Here is a 16,486-nt window from a genome sequence, read left to right on the forward strand (position 1 = left end):
CAAGATTTTCTTCTTTTTTATTAAAACCAAATACATTTTTTTTTTCTAAAAAAAAATCAGTTTGCCACAAGCAATGTACCCGATTCTATCGCCTAAATAACCACTCCATTTTCAAATTCAAGGTTCTGCTATCCTAAACCCCTGACATAGAATAAAGGCACTCCACATTCAAGTTTTCACATAGTAGTTTCTGTTGTTGCAATTACATCATTAACATGCAGCGATTACTGACCACAGATCAGTTGTATTTGGCTGTGTGGACATGGCCTTCACAATATCAGTCACGTAGGATGCTGTATTGGAACTGCTATACTATATCTTATCTAGGAGGAGGAGAGAGATCTGTAGGTTTTGTAAAGTTTAGTGTCCCTGCTGTGTCATACTTAAAATCTGGAGAAGCAAACGTTGCACCTCTTCATCCATGCGACCCTGGTAGGAAAAAAGACATAATTAACCTCTAACCAGCAGTCAAGTTTAAGTGCTGCAAACAGAACATTTTGCAGTATTTCAATTCACTACTACTTTATATTTGTACCACAGCATTTCAGGTGCACTACGAGGAAGGGTACTTTATACAATCTGTAGGAGAATACAAAAACCTTAACTTGCAATCCATTACCCAACCACTTCCTCCACACATCTATCTCCTCACCCTTTATATCACCAGAGAAGTTACTTGAAATTAAATGATCTCTATTACAATTGAGGCCTGTCTAAACTTATATTAATCCCATTAATGAAGATGCAAACAAACAAAATGAATCGCAATTTTTTGTCCCCTACAGATATTTACAATGTCCTTTTGTAATTTATTGTACTGCTGATCAAATTCCTAACTTCCAAAAGAATTGATTATAATGTACTGTAATCTGAGTAAAGTGTGATAGTGGTTTTCATGCTGGGCTGTAACATTATTTAGTGCTGTCTCCATATTTGAACGATGCCATGTCATTTCATGGGGAGACATATGAATAGAGCGCTGTTTGCGAAGAACGTCTGCTAGTAATTGTTTATTTAATTGGACGCAGGTCTTTTTAAAGGAAACATCAAATCAAAGGTGTTCACATCACATTCACCTTAAAAGGGCAGCATATTAGCATGTTAGGGTTGTTCCAGGTTAACTTGTGTGTATAAATGTTCAAATCAACTGACCTGCACAGCGGCCAGTAAATGCGAGCGGTAAACAGTCACCACCTGTTTGTGTTTCCTCTCCCAGTCCTGCCAGGGAGAAAATAATGCTACTGTTTGAACAGCAAGTGACAATCACCATGTTCAGCCCTTTTTGAAAGTGAGTATGATGAAGAGTGATGCAAAAAGAAAAAGAAAAACTTTAGCATATGGTTTTCATAGCACAAACTGTCAAGTCTTTACTCACCTGAAGCTGTTGGGTTAGTATGGCAATCCTGTTCTGCAATGCCATTTGCTGTCCAGGGTTACCATGATGGCTGGAGGAGGAGGTGCTGATGCCAAGAGGAGGCGAAAGAGCTCCAAGAGCCTCTTTTAACCGAAATACCTCCTTGGAAAGCTCTGTTATCTAAAAGAAAACCAAGCCATTTACCTGTCTCACTCCTCAAGAGAAACTCTTTGACTTAACCTTCCGGTCTTTCACCTTACGGTCCTTCTCCTTGACCAGGCCCTGGGATTCCTGGACATCCTTGTGGAGCTCCTGGACGTGGCTTGATTGGGCCTTGAGTTCAGAAAGATGCTGCTGCACTGTGGCCAGCTGGGACTCTGCGGCTTGCCGTTCACTCTTGTTAAAGAGCGCCTCCCTCTGCACCTGGAACACCTATATCAGTAAAACCACGATTTGCTTTCTGTCACTTTACAAAGGCTGCCTTCATTTAGTGCATTCTACACCTAAAATATTTTTATTTTGTGTATAAAGTAAGTGAGGCATAATCGAGAGTGTAGAGTTCCACCATAGAGTTGCAAAAATGAATAGAAATGGACAAATTTAACAAAATGACATACAAAAAGCATTGTTTGGAACACATTGCTTATTCAATGGTTTACTGGATTAAAAACAAAAAAACATCCTAACAGTAAAACTGCATTTATTTTTGTAGATGAGGGTTTTTTGTCTGTTACCCACAAATTAATCCTTAATCCAAAAGTCATAAAATTTGATTTTATAACAGTATTAGCCTAGATGTGCAATCAAAAAGTTCCGTTTGTTTCCCTATCTAGCCCCGTCTATAAATCGAGGTGTACCTGAGCAAAGCACAGCAAAAAATTGCTCCAATAAAAAAAATTGAGCACCTTGCTTGCAGCCACTGCCATTGAGGTGTGTGTGTAATTGGGTGAATGTGAATCTCTTTATAAGTGAAGTTATGAACATGAGTCGTCAACTCAGAGTAAATTTAACCATTGGGTTCCACAGAGTTCTAGTCAGGACCCATACTTTTCACAATATATATGGTATACGTAGTATAGATGCAGGAGACAGTCCTTTATGGTACACGGCTCATTTAAAGGCAAACACAATAACTTATGTGGATTTACAAAGGATTAGAAAGGACTTAAGTCATCTGTGACTACACACACAGACACACCTCAGTGCAGGTCTTCTCATGTTTACGAGTGAGGTCATTGAAGCGAGCTGTGATGGCGTTGATATCCGCCTGCAGTGAGAGCCGCAGAGCCTCATGGTCCTCCTTAGAGATCAGACCCTGTTCTGAGGCCTTCTGGGATTTCAGCTCTCTCAACTCGGTCTCCTTCTCACTGAGAGCGTCCTGAGCTGCAGCGGCACTGCTTTCACTGGTCTGCAGAGAATGCTCCAGCTCTGCCTGTTCGACAAGAAGGTTAACCAAAATGTACAAGTCTAACCAGATTAAGCAAAGTTTCCTAATATTTCTTCCAGTGGGAGCGTTAACTTTATGGCAGCCCCCCCCCCCCCCCCTACTGCAAAAACAAACAAATAACTAATACAAACCTTGACTTTCTCATGCTCCTCTTTGGGTATTGCACCCTGCATGACTTCCAGTTTGGCCTCTAGTTTAGCAGCCAGCTCTTCGGCTTGACCCCGAAGGGTTTTCTCCTCTTGGAGTTCCTGCAGCATCTGAGCAAACTGCTCAGACACTCTAGAGAGGGCCTCTTTATGTTTCGACAGAGGCACAGCATCTTTCAGTTGCAGGGCGTCCTGTGCGCGGCCCTCCCTCTCTGCACAGAGACAGTCCAGTGCCTGGGCCGCTTCCTGTCTGGCAACCTCAAGTTCTTCTCTCACTGCTGCCAGTGAGCGTCTGGACCGGCCTGAAGCAGTAGAGACATGAGCATTCACCAAATGAAATGTGCAGAATGGTAAACTGAATACAAAGAAAACAATATACTACACACCTGATATCACCGAGGGCTCCGAGCTCTCCGAATGCTCTTCCTCTTCCTCATCATCCTCTTCATCATCACCACGTGATGGAGGTCTGAGTCTCTCCAGTTCTAGGAGGGCTTCATTGAGCCTTTTGGCCACCTCCGACCTTTCTCTTGCCAGCTGCTCACACTGAAGCCCCAGGGTCACTTGCACCTCCTCCAGCTCTGAGCGAGGCACACACTTTCTCAGTTCCCCCTCCAGCTCACCTAAACGCTCCTGCAAGCGACGGACCTGGTCTCCATCCCCTGCCACTCTTCCCTCTTTCCCTGATGTTCTACTATCTGCCAGGGCTGCTTCCAACTCTGTAACTTTGTCACGTAGACACTTCACAGTGTCCGCCTCTTCGGTTCTGTCTCCTTCCTCTTTCGTAGAGTCTCTCTGAGCCAGAGCATGCTGCAGTTCCTTTACTTTCTCTGTCAGCTGTTTGATTGTGTCACTTTCCAGGCTGCTCTGACTTCCAGCCTCGCCCTGTCTTTTAGCAAGCTCCTCCTCTAACTCTGTCACCCTAGCTCTCAGCTGCTGTGCCTCTAGGCCAGGACCCTCTTCTGCAGCCCCAGCACCTGCTGCTGCAATATCTCCTTCTCCACACTCCACAGAAAGCACCCCGAGGCGCATCTGCTCCTTCAGCTCCTCCAACTCCGACTGGGAAGAGGCCAACTGCTCCTCCATCTCACGTAGTTTCACCCTCAGACCTTCTGTACTTTCTACATCCACACTGCCTTCATGAGACTTATCACTGGCACTGAAAAACAAAAAGAATTATATGATAATTTCAGTGTGTTTTCCAAGTTCATCAAGTCAAATGACCTATAAATAATAAACAAAGCCACAGTATAACCCATATTGTACACAAGTCTTATTATAAACCTTCATTGTCCTGCAAAGGTGCCCACTTTCTTTAAAAGGGACCCTGATAGAGGCACAAAAACAAACTGATAAGGTTGTAGGACTGTTATTAGGAAGCCAGCTCACAAGAAACACTTGTACTAAACCTATGTACTGTGATCGCTGATCCAGTTAACTTAAGGTCAATAATAAAAGTATAATTTCTTACCGTTCTCCTGCCACACTGGAGGATGCATCTGAGCCGTGGACCTGAGAAAAGTGCTCTTGAAGGGCCTCAAACTCTTTCCTCAATGTCTCATACTGAACTATTGGGACAAAGTCTGAACTGGAGGCCTGCATGTCTGTGTCATCCTTCTCAAACATCTCCAGCATCTGGCCACCATAGGAAGAAATGATAACAGGTCATAAAGGGTAACACCTTTCAATTCAAAGAATTGTATTGTCAGTCAATAATCTCTTCAGGCTGTCACAATAACAGTGTAGTATAGAATATGTACGATTTAATAGGAGTATTCATAAATATACTATACTACTACTACTACTACTACTGATAGTAGAATTAATAATAATCATCATCATCATTTCATTCTATAGAATTATAATATAAATAACAGGATATGTAAAACGATTTTAAAGGATGTGAAATTAAGAAAAAAATTGGATTATAATTAGTATTTTTGGTTTATTACGGTCATATTACTGTTTATTACTGTCTCACCCCCCATTGTAAAACACAGCATGGGATTAGGTTGGCATTTGTCCTCGTTCATCTTTTCTTTGCAGTCATATCTGATCACATGTCTTTATAGTTTCCCTGCTCCATACATTTTCACATGGAGGGGAAGATGCAAACATTTTTGGCTGGAGTTTCTGTTAGTCATGTTTCCAGTGGTAAATAAGCATCCATATCACCACAGAATACGTCAAACAAAGTTTTTAACACTAAAGAGCTATGTTTACTTCAACCACCATCACCCAGTTTGTGAAGAATGTCCACAAACACCCTCCATGTCTGTATCTGATGATGATCTGTTCTATTTATACCTGTATGAACACACAGCCTGGGTGCATTAGCCAGAGTGCAGTGTTCAAAAGTAGTTCTGACTAATGGTTTCATAAAATACATTTAGCAAATCATTGTGTATTGCCACAGGACGGCACAATAGTGAATGCTCTCGCTTTACAGCGAGAAGGTCTGGGTTCAAATACTGGCCGGGGCCTTTCGGTGTGGAGTTTGCATGTTCTCCCCGTGTGTGTGTGTGTGTGGGGGGGGGGGGTTCTCCCACAGCCCAAAAAGCAAGTGAAGTTAATTGGTGAACCTAGAATTGCCCGTAGCTGAGACTGTGAGTGTGTATGATTGTCTGTCTTTCTGTGTTTGAACTATGATGGACTGGTGACCTGTCCAGAGTGTAACCTGCCCTCATCCATAGTGAGCTGGGATTGGCTCCAGCGCCCTGCGACTCTGAACAGGATAAGCAGTATAGAAAATGGATGGAATGTTTGTATTCAATCACAGTTTAGGGTGCATTTTCGCATGCATACTTGTGGTTGTTCATACATCAGATAATGCTGCTTAGCCTTACTTGCACTTTCAGAATGAGCTCAGCGTTTTGGGAGGTGAGGCTCTGTATTTCTTTTTGGAGCTCAGCTAATGTCCCCGCATCTCCTGGGGCTGGGAAGGGGCTGGCTGAGTCTCTCTCCGTTTCAGAAGTGGTCTCATCATTAGCAATAGAGGCTCTGGAGCGCTTGGAGAGCAACTTTTCTAGAGAGAAGGATCAAGAGAAGCCACAATAAATATAAATCTGTGTATACCATGTGCAATATGAACACAAGAAGTCCCAAGTGGCAGGGCAGGCACGCATACTTGGAAGTACATGCATGCTCTGTTTGAGAGTCATCCAAGTTTACAAAGATACTGCATACCAGGGAAGTCCAGCATTTCATCCATGTCCTCCGAGTCACTGGCCCCAATGCCGTGCCCTCCCTTCAGCTCCTCGAGCAACTTGTCCCTCTCTGCTTCAGCCTCCTCAAGACGCTGCTTTAGTTTAGACATCTAACGTACAGAAGTAGGCAATACTAGTGACTAGATTTAGTTTCAAAATTCACTCATACAAAAAGTATATATGTGAAGACAACAGTGAGAGAGAAATGGTTACAGCTTTATGTTCAGTACCTCCTCCAAAGCAGAGAGGGCGGTCTGTTGCTGCTGTTCCAAGGATTTGATTTTCTGGAGCAGACGGCCTCTCTCCAGACGCAGTCGCCGGATCTCTTCAAACACCTCCTCATCTTCCGACTAATACATCGCGGCAGAATATATGACAACTAATAGTGTAGCATTGCACATTTCATGTGTGATGAAAATGAAAATATGTTTGAACTATAACTTTACAGAAATTCAGACTTGTTGTGCCAACCTGGGGGGATTGCTGGTTCTCTGGAGGCTGTGGAGACTTGGCTGAAGGGGCTGAACTCCGGGGCTGTGGGGAAGGTGGTAATTCCTGGATCAAGAGACACAAACCCCGGAAAAATGTTAAACTTAAACTAAATAAAAAATTTAAAAATCAAGCAAATGAATTAAGATGACAGCATTAAGGAATTTGTGTAGCCAACATCGCCAAAGACCATCGTAGAGCAGGGGTCCCCAACACGTAGCTCATGAGCTCCCAGGTGTGCAATATGTTTTTTGCCAGAGTTGTGAATGAAAAAACCCAACTTTTATTCATCATTTGGTAAACCAGTGTGAATTTCATTCCAATCAAAATTAGTTGTCCCTCCCCACCCAGGATAAAAGGATTGTTTGTCTACTAGCTGTCAAACAAACATTTGTGCTGCGCTGTGAACAATAATATTAAGGATTAATATGACCACAAATGTGCATTTTCACATTTTAAATACAGTACTGTTTCATTTCACAATTTTCATAATACTCAAAATATTCAAGAACTTTACATATAAAACTTTACAGCTCAGACATGTGTTGACATCACATGCTTGTTATAATGGAAATGTTGATGGTGGAGGTGGTGATTCAAACATTTTCCCCATCTGCTTAAATGTTTCTTCACTGTACCTGAAGAGTAGAGCGAGGTGGTGGAGGAGCTTTCCGTTTACGTGGGGTAGTCCCCCCCTGCACTGATGAGGTGCCTGAGGGGATTTGAGCAGGCTGCGTGGGTGTGAGAAGTGGGAGGGGGGGGGGGTCAAAGACAAACTGAGGTCAAGCTCAACATAAAAAAAGGAAAATAGAGGAAACGAAGATAAGGAAAATGGTCAGCAGCAAAGGGGAGAGAAGGCCAACAAAAAGAAAGCAGCACACAAAAACAATGACATCATATTGGAAAACATGCACAATATGATTGCCCAAAGTCAGCCATGAGCTCACTGATGGAGGGAGTGATGCAGCACAATGCTATGCATTATTACCTCCTCGCCTGCCGTCTCAGATGCTACGAATATGTTGGGAAAGAGACACAGAAAAGCTCTCAAACATCTTCAGCAACACGGTTTAGCAAACAGACGTAAAATGTGGACGACAATAAGTGTGTGTACTCCAGTCACGTTTTAATAAGCTTAAACAGCTGTTCTTTGTGTTCCTGTGAAGCAGTGAGACGCTCGAAATATCAAATTATCATTGCATCATATGCACATTAAATCCTTCCTCGTCATCTCTTCGGACCCACCGCACATATGATTTTTATGTGTTTGCAAAGTTTTTGTTTGGAGATAAAAGTTGTCTTTCAAGTGGGTGGGGGTTCAAAACCCACATTACAATCACGCCCAGCTGTCCTCCTGGTCCACCCCCTCCTGTTACAGTCGCGATCCCGAGCAGCACAGTTACAAACAGAGCTGAACACATTGGGCATGATTTCAAAGTCACTCTGAATAAACTGACAGCAAAACATTTTAGAATGTTAAATTACTGAGAAAAGTAGATGACAACCTCCAGCACCAGAAAATGAAAATGGACTAAGGCCCCTATACTCTACCTGGAGGTACTCCATCCTGCAACATCTGAATGATGCGCTGGTTGCCAGTGGTTTCGCCGTAGTCAGCAGTTTTGTGTCCAAGAGCGTCCACCAGTTGGGTGTCGGCCCCGCCTCTCAGCAGCACCGCCACTGTCTCAACACTGTCACTCTCACATGCCAACATCAATGCAGACCTGTAACACCAGACATAACATCAAAGCACAAATTAGAGTACAACAATCTCCAAATAATCACAATGAGAGAACAAGTACCATCACTTATGATTAAAATTACAAAGTACAGGATGTTGACATACAACATTGAGTATTTTAAAGTGAGGACATGTCATCATTACAAGCATGAAATATATTAGAATTCTAATAAATGCGATAAAGTAATGTTAAATTTACTCTCAAGGAATTCACATATAGAGCTAGTTTTAGAATAGACATTACTTACTATACACTCTAATAATTCTCTCCAAAAGGCTGCCTAAGGCCAAACTGAAAGCTGTTGCTCAGCAGCAGGAAGCACTGACCTGCATCTGACCAAGTATTTCCAACGACTCAAGTCATTTTCTATGTGAACCCATCCTGTATCCTAACCCAGACTGCTGTGACAGTAATCCTGAAGACATTTTTCTATTTCTTGTCTTAACTGTGTTATGCACTTTTCGGGCTCCACGCGTATGACCTCACTTCCTCAATAAACCTTTCAAAGGGAAAGTAGAGCGTCTCGAGAAGATTATCAGTAACAGTTCAGTACCTCCCTTGGCTGTCCTGCAGGTTTGCATTGGCACCTCGACCCAACAGAAAGACACACAGCTCCACTCTGCTCATCTGAGCCGCTAAGATCAGAGGAGTCGCTCCATCCTGGCAAAGATGCACAATCATACAATCATAGCAGAGCTATAAAAGATAGTTTACCTACTAATTTTATTGAAAATACTTGAACTAAACCAAATATAACAAACAACAAAAAACAAGGTAACCACTTATTAACAAAAATGCCAAATCAAACATCCCTTACTGTCGCTTCAATCCACAAACTTACGCTGTCTTGAATGTCCAGATCAGCCTTGAAGTCCCAGAGGGTCTCAGTGCAGGACAAGCAGCCACTCACAGCTGTGGTGTATAATTCCCATTATACAGTTATCAAATATGAAATTTTAGCCCGCGAGTTGAACGAACTTGATGAAAATATAAACGCTAACTTTTGAGATAAAATATCAGTAAGGTCTGATTCAAGCTTCTTTTACACAAGCTACCATTAAAACTTAAATTAGGTTGAAAAACATTCATAATAACAATGTGCTGAATGCAGACCATCATGTGAGGAAATAGAGCGCTGTCATATTTTTTTATTTTATTTACCTGAATGATGAAGTGGTGTCCTACCAATACTGTCAGTGCAATCTACAGACAGCCTCTCCTGACAGAGAAAACAAATTTAAAAAAATTTAAAAAGCAAAAATGGGAACAAATACATCTTGTCTGTAATGACAGAAATATAAAATAAATTTGATTGAATGTTATTTACAAAAATGCTATTGATAAAACTCATTGCTACGGTATCATGTGACTGTGTTTTACCTGTAAAAGCCTCTTTAAACACTCTGACTGGCCATTTTTGGCTGCAAGGTGAAGAGCACTGAGGCCTGGTGTCAGTCAATTACAAGCAGACATTTGCAAACAGCTGATGAAAAGTGATTTTCAGTTTACAGGATTCATTTTTCCGTGAATAAAATACCTTACCAGCACCATCAGTTGCATTGATGTCTGCTCCATGAGAAATGATTACCTCCAGACAGTTCAGTCGGCCTCGGCATACAGACAGGTGAAAGCTGCCGGAAGGAACAAGACAACACCTGTGTCCTTAATGATCCCACATAACAACAAAACCCCAAAACAAAACACTAATTCCCGAAAATTTTAATTGTTCATAAAAAATTTAAACAAATAGATGTTCATTTTACTGATCCATTAGTCTGCATTTATTCACAATAGAATAAACATGTCTGAGGTTAAAAGGTAGATATGTTACAATTTCCTTAAGGAAAGAAAATATTTTATATATGTTTATTTATGGAGTTATTTATTTTGTAATGAAGTATATAAACAAATGTACACTATATTATGTTTAGTCTTGGATGGAATTACTTCTTCATAACTAATTAATGATGATGGTGATGGGGAGATAATGAATGCACAATACATTTATTTTCACTTCACCAAGAGCCACCACACGATGTATTGAATTAATTATTAATTCAATAGAATAGAAAATCAATTTTCTTAGTTAAGCTGCTATACTGTAGGTCTAAACTGCTGGGAGACCTTCTTTTTACAATCCACTATAACCGTGTGGGAAAACATTTCATTAGGCAAAATACTGTAAAACAGTAAAATATGCATTAACCCCACCATGTAGGAATTGTGTAATGTAAATAATGCACCCTTTAAAATCATGTGACACACATCTTAAATCTTTCTTTTACTTTTCTTCAATATTTTTGCACCATTGCACTTTGCAATATTCTGCCCTATTGTTTTTCTAAAAAAAAGTTATCTGAAATGTTGTATCATTGAATATGTATCACTCCTCCTTTAACTTATTGCATGTCGGTGCTGTTATATGCTTCTCTCCCGTAGTCTGTGGTCCCTTGTCTTGGTGTTCTCAGTATCGCCCTGCAGGTTTTCTGATAGTGGAGCTAAAAGTTTGTTTATCTGAGCTTCCTACGTCCGTAATATCTGCAGTGTGGATTAGCTTGCTGTCTGACGTCAACTTCTTTGCTGTTCTCTGTCTGTGTCCTATTCTTTCCTCCCTTCCAATCCCCAAACCTCAATCAGTGCAGGCAGAAAGCTGCCACCTCTGTGTCTTGATCTGTTGGCTGTTTGTTTCTGTTAAAAGGTTAAAGGAAAGTTTATTTTCCTTTCCATTGTTTTGTTTGATGATGAAATGCTGTGAATCTGCTTTCTATCTTGTAATTAATGGTATTTAAATATGAATCACTGATTTGAAAATGAAACAATTATTGCTACAAACAGATCAATTCACTGAACTATAAGGTGAAAGTCAAGTTCTTAACTTACGCTGATTTGCCCTCAGCATCCAGCTTGGTTGGACACAGACCTTTTTTGACAATGAGGGCAGAGACTTTGTCAGGTTCATTCTGCTCAACTGCCTGCAGAAGTCTCTCATCACTCTTACTCCAATCCTGACTCTGAGGAGGTAAAGTCAGAGAACAGGTCAGCACACGCCGCTGCAACAATGAAAACTCATCGCATTCAAAATAGTAAATGACTCACAAATATCGTGCAACACCATTGTACAACTATAAGTGATGAGAATGTCAGTGTACTTTTTTTCTTCTTGCATATCAATTTTACAACTTGCAGAAAACAACTCGTATTACAGACAAATAGTTAGTTTGAAAAAAAAAAATACGTAATGATCTTTTTCCTGGGTAGAGAGAGAAGGTACCTACTGGCAGTGGGAGCAGGCTGAAACAAGGACAGAACCGCTTCATCAGGCTAAAAACAGGCTGCTGAGGATCCATGCTGCTAGCCAGTGGTCACATACAACAGCTACAAAGTATGAAGTGACGACATCTTATCCTGCCTGACAAAACAAAACTGCACCCCGACTACATGACAATAAACTCCTCCATTGATAGTGAGTTTCTGCAGATATCCTTCAGAGGTCAAAACACAACCGAGCTGGACATACCACAGAGTACAAAGCTAACCTGAAATCATACCTGCAGTGAAACTGACAAGCTTTCCACACATGAACAGTCACACACACACACATACACACACACACACACACACACATACAGAATATATACAAAGCTAAACAGCTATTCTCTGTCCTCACGTCGCCCCAGTGCAGCACCTCCTCTACCCTCTCCGCATTCAGAACTGCAGCCTTTCGTCCTGCTCCAGCTGCTAGCAGGGATGTTGTTCTCCACTGCACCTCACACACACACATCACACACACACACACACACACAAACTACTTTCCTTTCCCACCTCCTTTCACTGTCCTCCTTTCTCTAACCTACTAATCTATGTGACGCTTTCTTCTCTTCATCCAGCTCCCTCCTCTCCTCCATTAGTTTGCATCAGGTCCTGTACTGTACCTCCCCGGCGGTGAACGGCGGATCTCTTCTTCTGCAGCTACACAACGGGCCCGTGTGATGCGAGGACTCAGCAGAAAGAGGAGAAAAATCTGCACTCTGCTCTGCTGGTTTGATACCTCATTTAAAGGACAGAGTGGATACACTGACACAAGCCCTTTCATAAAATTCTCTATCTATCTATCTATCTATCTATCTATCTATCTATCTATCTATCTATCTATCTATCTATCTATCTATCTATCTATCTATCTATCTATCTATCTATCTATCCTTTTTTTTGGGGTGATCTGCCAACCTTGACATGCCAATCACTAAATGTGCAGGTAAACATGTCAATAGGGTAAAGTATCCACTTAAGACAGCAACAGGCCCAAATTATACTAAAAGCATCCAGTTACTAAATGTTCAGGCCACATAATGGAACCAATGGTCAAGTCAGAGGGAACTTCCAAAAGTTGAAAAGTGACTAGTTTCTCAGTTTGTATTAGTGCCAAATACCAAAAAAGTCATAGCCAGGTGGGATCCCAGTCAAATTGTTCTGTCTTGATCCTTATATATAAAAAAGGCCATACAGCCCTTCATAAAAGCAAGCGGATGACAGCAGGAAAGTAAGAATTCTTTGTGTGTACATGTGAATAATTGAAGGCCACCTGAGCTCTCTGGTTATAGCTGCAGTCTGGAGACAGGCCTGCTCTCCTGCTGCTTCTCAGTGACACTGTATCCCATTGCCCCAACCTGCCCCAACCCTCCCCAATATCCCCCACACAGAGGGCAGCCTGTGACTTATATAAGTGGCTCATTGATACAGATTAATGCATTAATATTAAGTCAGATATATGTAGGCAACACAGCAGGCGTGACTGTTTCTCCAGAATAGTCTCACCTGTACAGCTTAGCATTTTGCACTACACCAGTGACTCTTACCTCGTTCTTTTTAAACTTTGCTTTGAGACTTTTCATTGCAGTATGATGAAACTCTGTCACAACAGGAGCGCTGCAAGAACAAATACGATAATGAACAACCAAGCAAACAAAATGTGTTTCATTTTACGTTTTTCCCCCAGTGAGCCATACATTGATTATAACTGGTTGATGGAGACTGAATAGTTAATAGTCTGAGCATTGACCTGCTAATGTACCAACATGTTAACACAATGAAAGGGTTTACAGACTTTGGGCTAAGATAAACACCAATGAACTAAATACTAGGAACATACCTGCAGGTGAAACATGCAGCCTACCTGTAGAGGGCCGTCCTGTCCTGGTTGGGGTTTCCTCTGTCCCATCAGTCGCTCACAGCTCAACACTGAAGTCACTGCTGCCGGGCGGACAGCTGGAAGGTCCCGCCCTCATCACCAAGGAACCAATCAGCGAGGAGCATATCGCCGGATCAGCGTGTCATTGGCTACGATGGATGGCAGAGTGGAACCGTCTCACTGTGGATGCGCAAGTATATAATAAACTTCTTTCTTTTTTTTTTTTTTAATTGAAGAAAAGTGCAGAATATATACATATAACAAGGCACTTGAATGTCATATACAATGAACAATATAACAATAGTTAGGATACAATATCAAAGTCAAAACCACAAGATCAATCTTTATACAGAAGAACAAAATGGACACAAGAGCAACAACACACAAAATAGGAAAAATATAGAATAAAAAAAATAATACATAAGACTTGTTAAACATGATTGAAGAATTTATACTGACAGAAAAACTATACCCCTCTTTTAAATCTGTACTCTACCATTGCTTTTTCCACTTTAAAAGCCCCTATGATATATATAATAAACTGTATTTATTGTTTTTATTCTGAGTCAGCAGGATAATGTAACAGTCAGGTGTCCGACTAAAACTCCTCATTTTTGTAAGTTTAGATTTTCAAAACATCTGTTTAGCCCACATTTTAACTCCAGGGGTGGTGACAAAGTTTGTCGATGCACAATTTCAAAAAACAATTTGTGTACTTTTAACTATGTTATCCGTATTTAGCAAGCCTTTTTTTGTTTGTTTGTTTGTTTGTTTGTTTGTTTGCCTTCTTTAGCTGTTTTTAGCAGAGAGATTACGTAGTTTTTGGAAAAACTGTGTTTTATTCACATGACATAAAATGAAAGTAAAACGTGTATTCACATAGAATTTTCTCAAAACTTCACCGAGTCACTGCAGTGCCTGAAGAGCCACATGTGGCTCCAGAGTTGTAAACCCCTGCTCTATAGTTTACGAGAATAATGGTGCCAATACACATTTTAAATTCTCAGTAGGGAATAATCAATATATCAAAATCAATCAATTTGGGGTTTTTTTCCCCCTCAAAGATTTTGCTACGTTAGAGGTATAGTTAAGTTTATGTGAGAATTTCTGCAGGACACACGCAGTAAATATAAGCTGCCGATTGGGGGCAGTACAAGCAAGGCTGACACAGCTGTGAACCTTGATCGTTTTTAGAGATCTGTGATTCCTTTATTCAGCCCAGATGTTTATAATACAACAAATGTATGTTTTTGAAAGATTACCTTGCTTCAATTCATCAAAATTGCCCACAGTGCAGTCTAATAGATCTCAAAGTTCATATAGAAGGAGCAACATTATTGTGAAGTCTGAACTTCAGAGAAAGTGATACATCCATATTTAGCATTTTCTAATGAGGAAGTCTTATTAATTCTGTGGCACCAAAAATCCACAGCCCCTTCTTGTTTTCATTATTTAATTAACAACTCTGACTTCCATGCAAATGTGTCTGATTTGCATGAAAAAAAAATCCCCACTGTGTCTATATAAACCTGTCAGAATCTGTTTCATTGTCTTTCAGTGAGACATCCTGGTTTTTCTTTTAGATTGTTTTCTTTTGTGTGCTCTCTGTGTGTCTTACCATCACTCACTCTGACAGCTGTTATTCTTTTAAGATCCGGCTCTCATCTGGCGAAGATGGAAACCTAGGTAGATGCTCAATATGGTTCTCCATAGCAGCGGTGGGTGGATTCGGCAGGCGTAATATTGCAATTTGCAACTACGCAGTGAAAGAAATTAAATCTGACCACAGGTAGACATGCATAGGTGGGAATAAATGGCCAAGATATACCGTAAAGCAGAGAGAAGCTGGGGAGAGTAGAGGAGACTTACAAAATAGATAATGATGAAATAATGTGTTCGTTTTAAGAAGTAGAAAAAATATTTCATTGATCATGCATCCACTAAAATATTGTGCAAATAAGTAGACACGTAGTATTCAGATGGATATGTGCAATCAAGATTTTTGTCAACCTAATGAATAAACTGACCAAATTGGCTTAAGATAAGACCTTTAACAAGTAATATCTCAATTGCCCATGTGCTGGTTAATGGTCTCACTTCATAGAGAAAATGTCCCTTATTTGATTCTGGGTGCTTTTGTTCTTTCTATGAGGTCTTTACATGTTGACTCATTGCATGTGGGAGTATCCTAGGTTGCACCCATAGTCCAAAAACCATGCATTTAAGGTTAGAGGATCAGCTTCATCCCTCAACAGAAGTGAGCCCAAAAGAAGTGGCACAGAATATGAATGAATTTATGCATTTTCATTGGTCTACCAAAAATCTCCTTTCATGTTAACAAATCTGAACTAAGAAAGGGAAATAATTAGCCTTGGTGGTGGCAATCAATCTCTATTGTCTTTAACGCCCTGGATTCTGAGCATCACATTGTTCACTGATAGACCCAACTGTTGCATGGACGTTTCACTGTTGAAAGACGGGGACAGATAGTGTTCAGTATGATATTATGATAGGATGTAAATAGATAGATAAATAAATAAATAAATAAATAAATAAATAAATAAATAAATAAATAAATAAATAAATAAATAAATAAATAAATAAATAAATAAATAAAGCATTTAGTTTATTAAAGCAAAACAGGATTGGAAGTCACAAGCAAAATACAGATATTTGGACTTAAACGTGATGTTTTGGTTTTTGGCAAAATGTTTTGGGAAGATCTGACTTTGAGATAAAACAACCACACTTATGACATGCTGTCATTGTTTAATAACACTGACTTTCCATCTTCTTCCTATGCCAAAGAGGCGGTACAGAAATTCAGTAGTCATATTATTAGTAGTACTATGGCCAAGAAGACCAGGGCTATAGATTTTTGCAATGGGTGGCTTCACAGTCTGGTGTTTGCAAT

The 16,486-nt window shown here is 40.5% G+C and overlaps 1 protein-coding gene across 1 annotated transcript; it reads right to left on the minus strand.

Annotated features, from left to right (window-relative positions):
- ankrd24 (ankyrin repeat domain 24) lies at window positions 1-13,276 on the minus strand (the record flags this gene model as incomplete). The annotated part of the gene is made up of 22 exons (XM_080473810.1): window positions 1-429; window positions 1,153-1,218; window positions 1,376-1,534; window positions 1,610-1,786; window positions 2,553-2,786; window positions 2,933-3,249; window positions 3,334-4,106; window positions 4,419-4,582; window positions 5,794-5,972; window positions 6,134-6,263; window positions 6,384-6,503; window positions 6,625-6,708; window positions 7,281-7,373; window positions 7,631-7,653; window positions 8,194-8,366; window positions 8,938-9,044; window positions 9,226-9,296; window positions 9,546-9,603; window positions 9,765-9,829; window positions 9,927-10,015; window positions 11,265-11,395; window positions 13,241-13,276. 22 exons carry the CDS (start codon window positions 13,274-13,276, stop codon window positions 361-363), a joined length of 3,318 nt encoding a protein of 1,105 aa, XP_080329936.1. The 3' UTR covers window positions 1-360.
- Window positions 13,277-16,486: the final 3,210 nt, after the last annotated feature.

This window comes from Lipophrys pholis, assembly GCF_963383615.2.
Source record: "Lipophrys pholis genome assembly, chromosome: 10".
NCBI classification, from domain to species: domain Eukaryota; kingdom Metazoa; phylum Chordata; class Actinopteri; order Blenniiformes; family Blenniidae; genus Lipophrys; species Lipophrys pholis.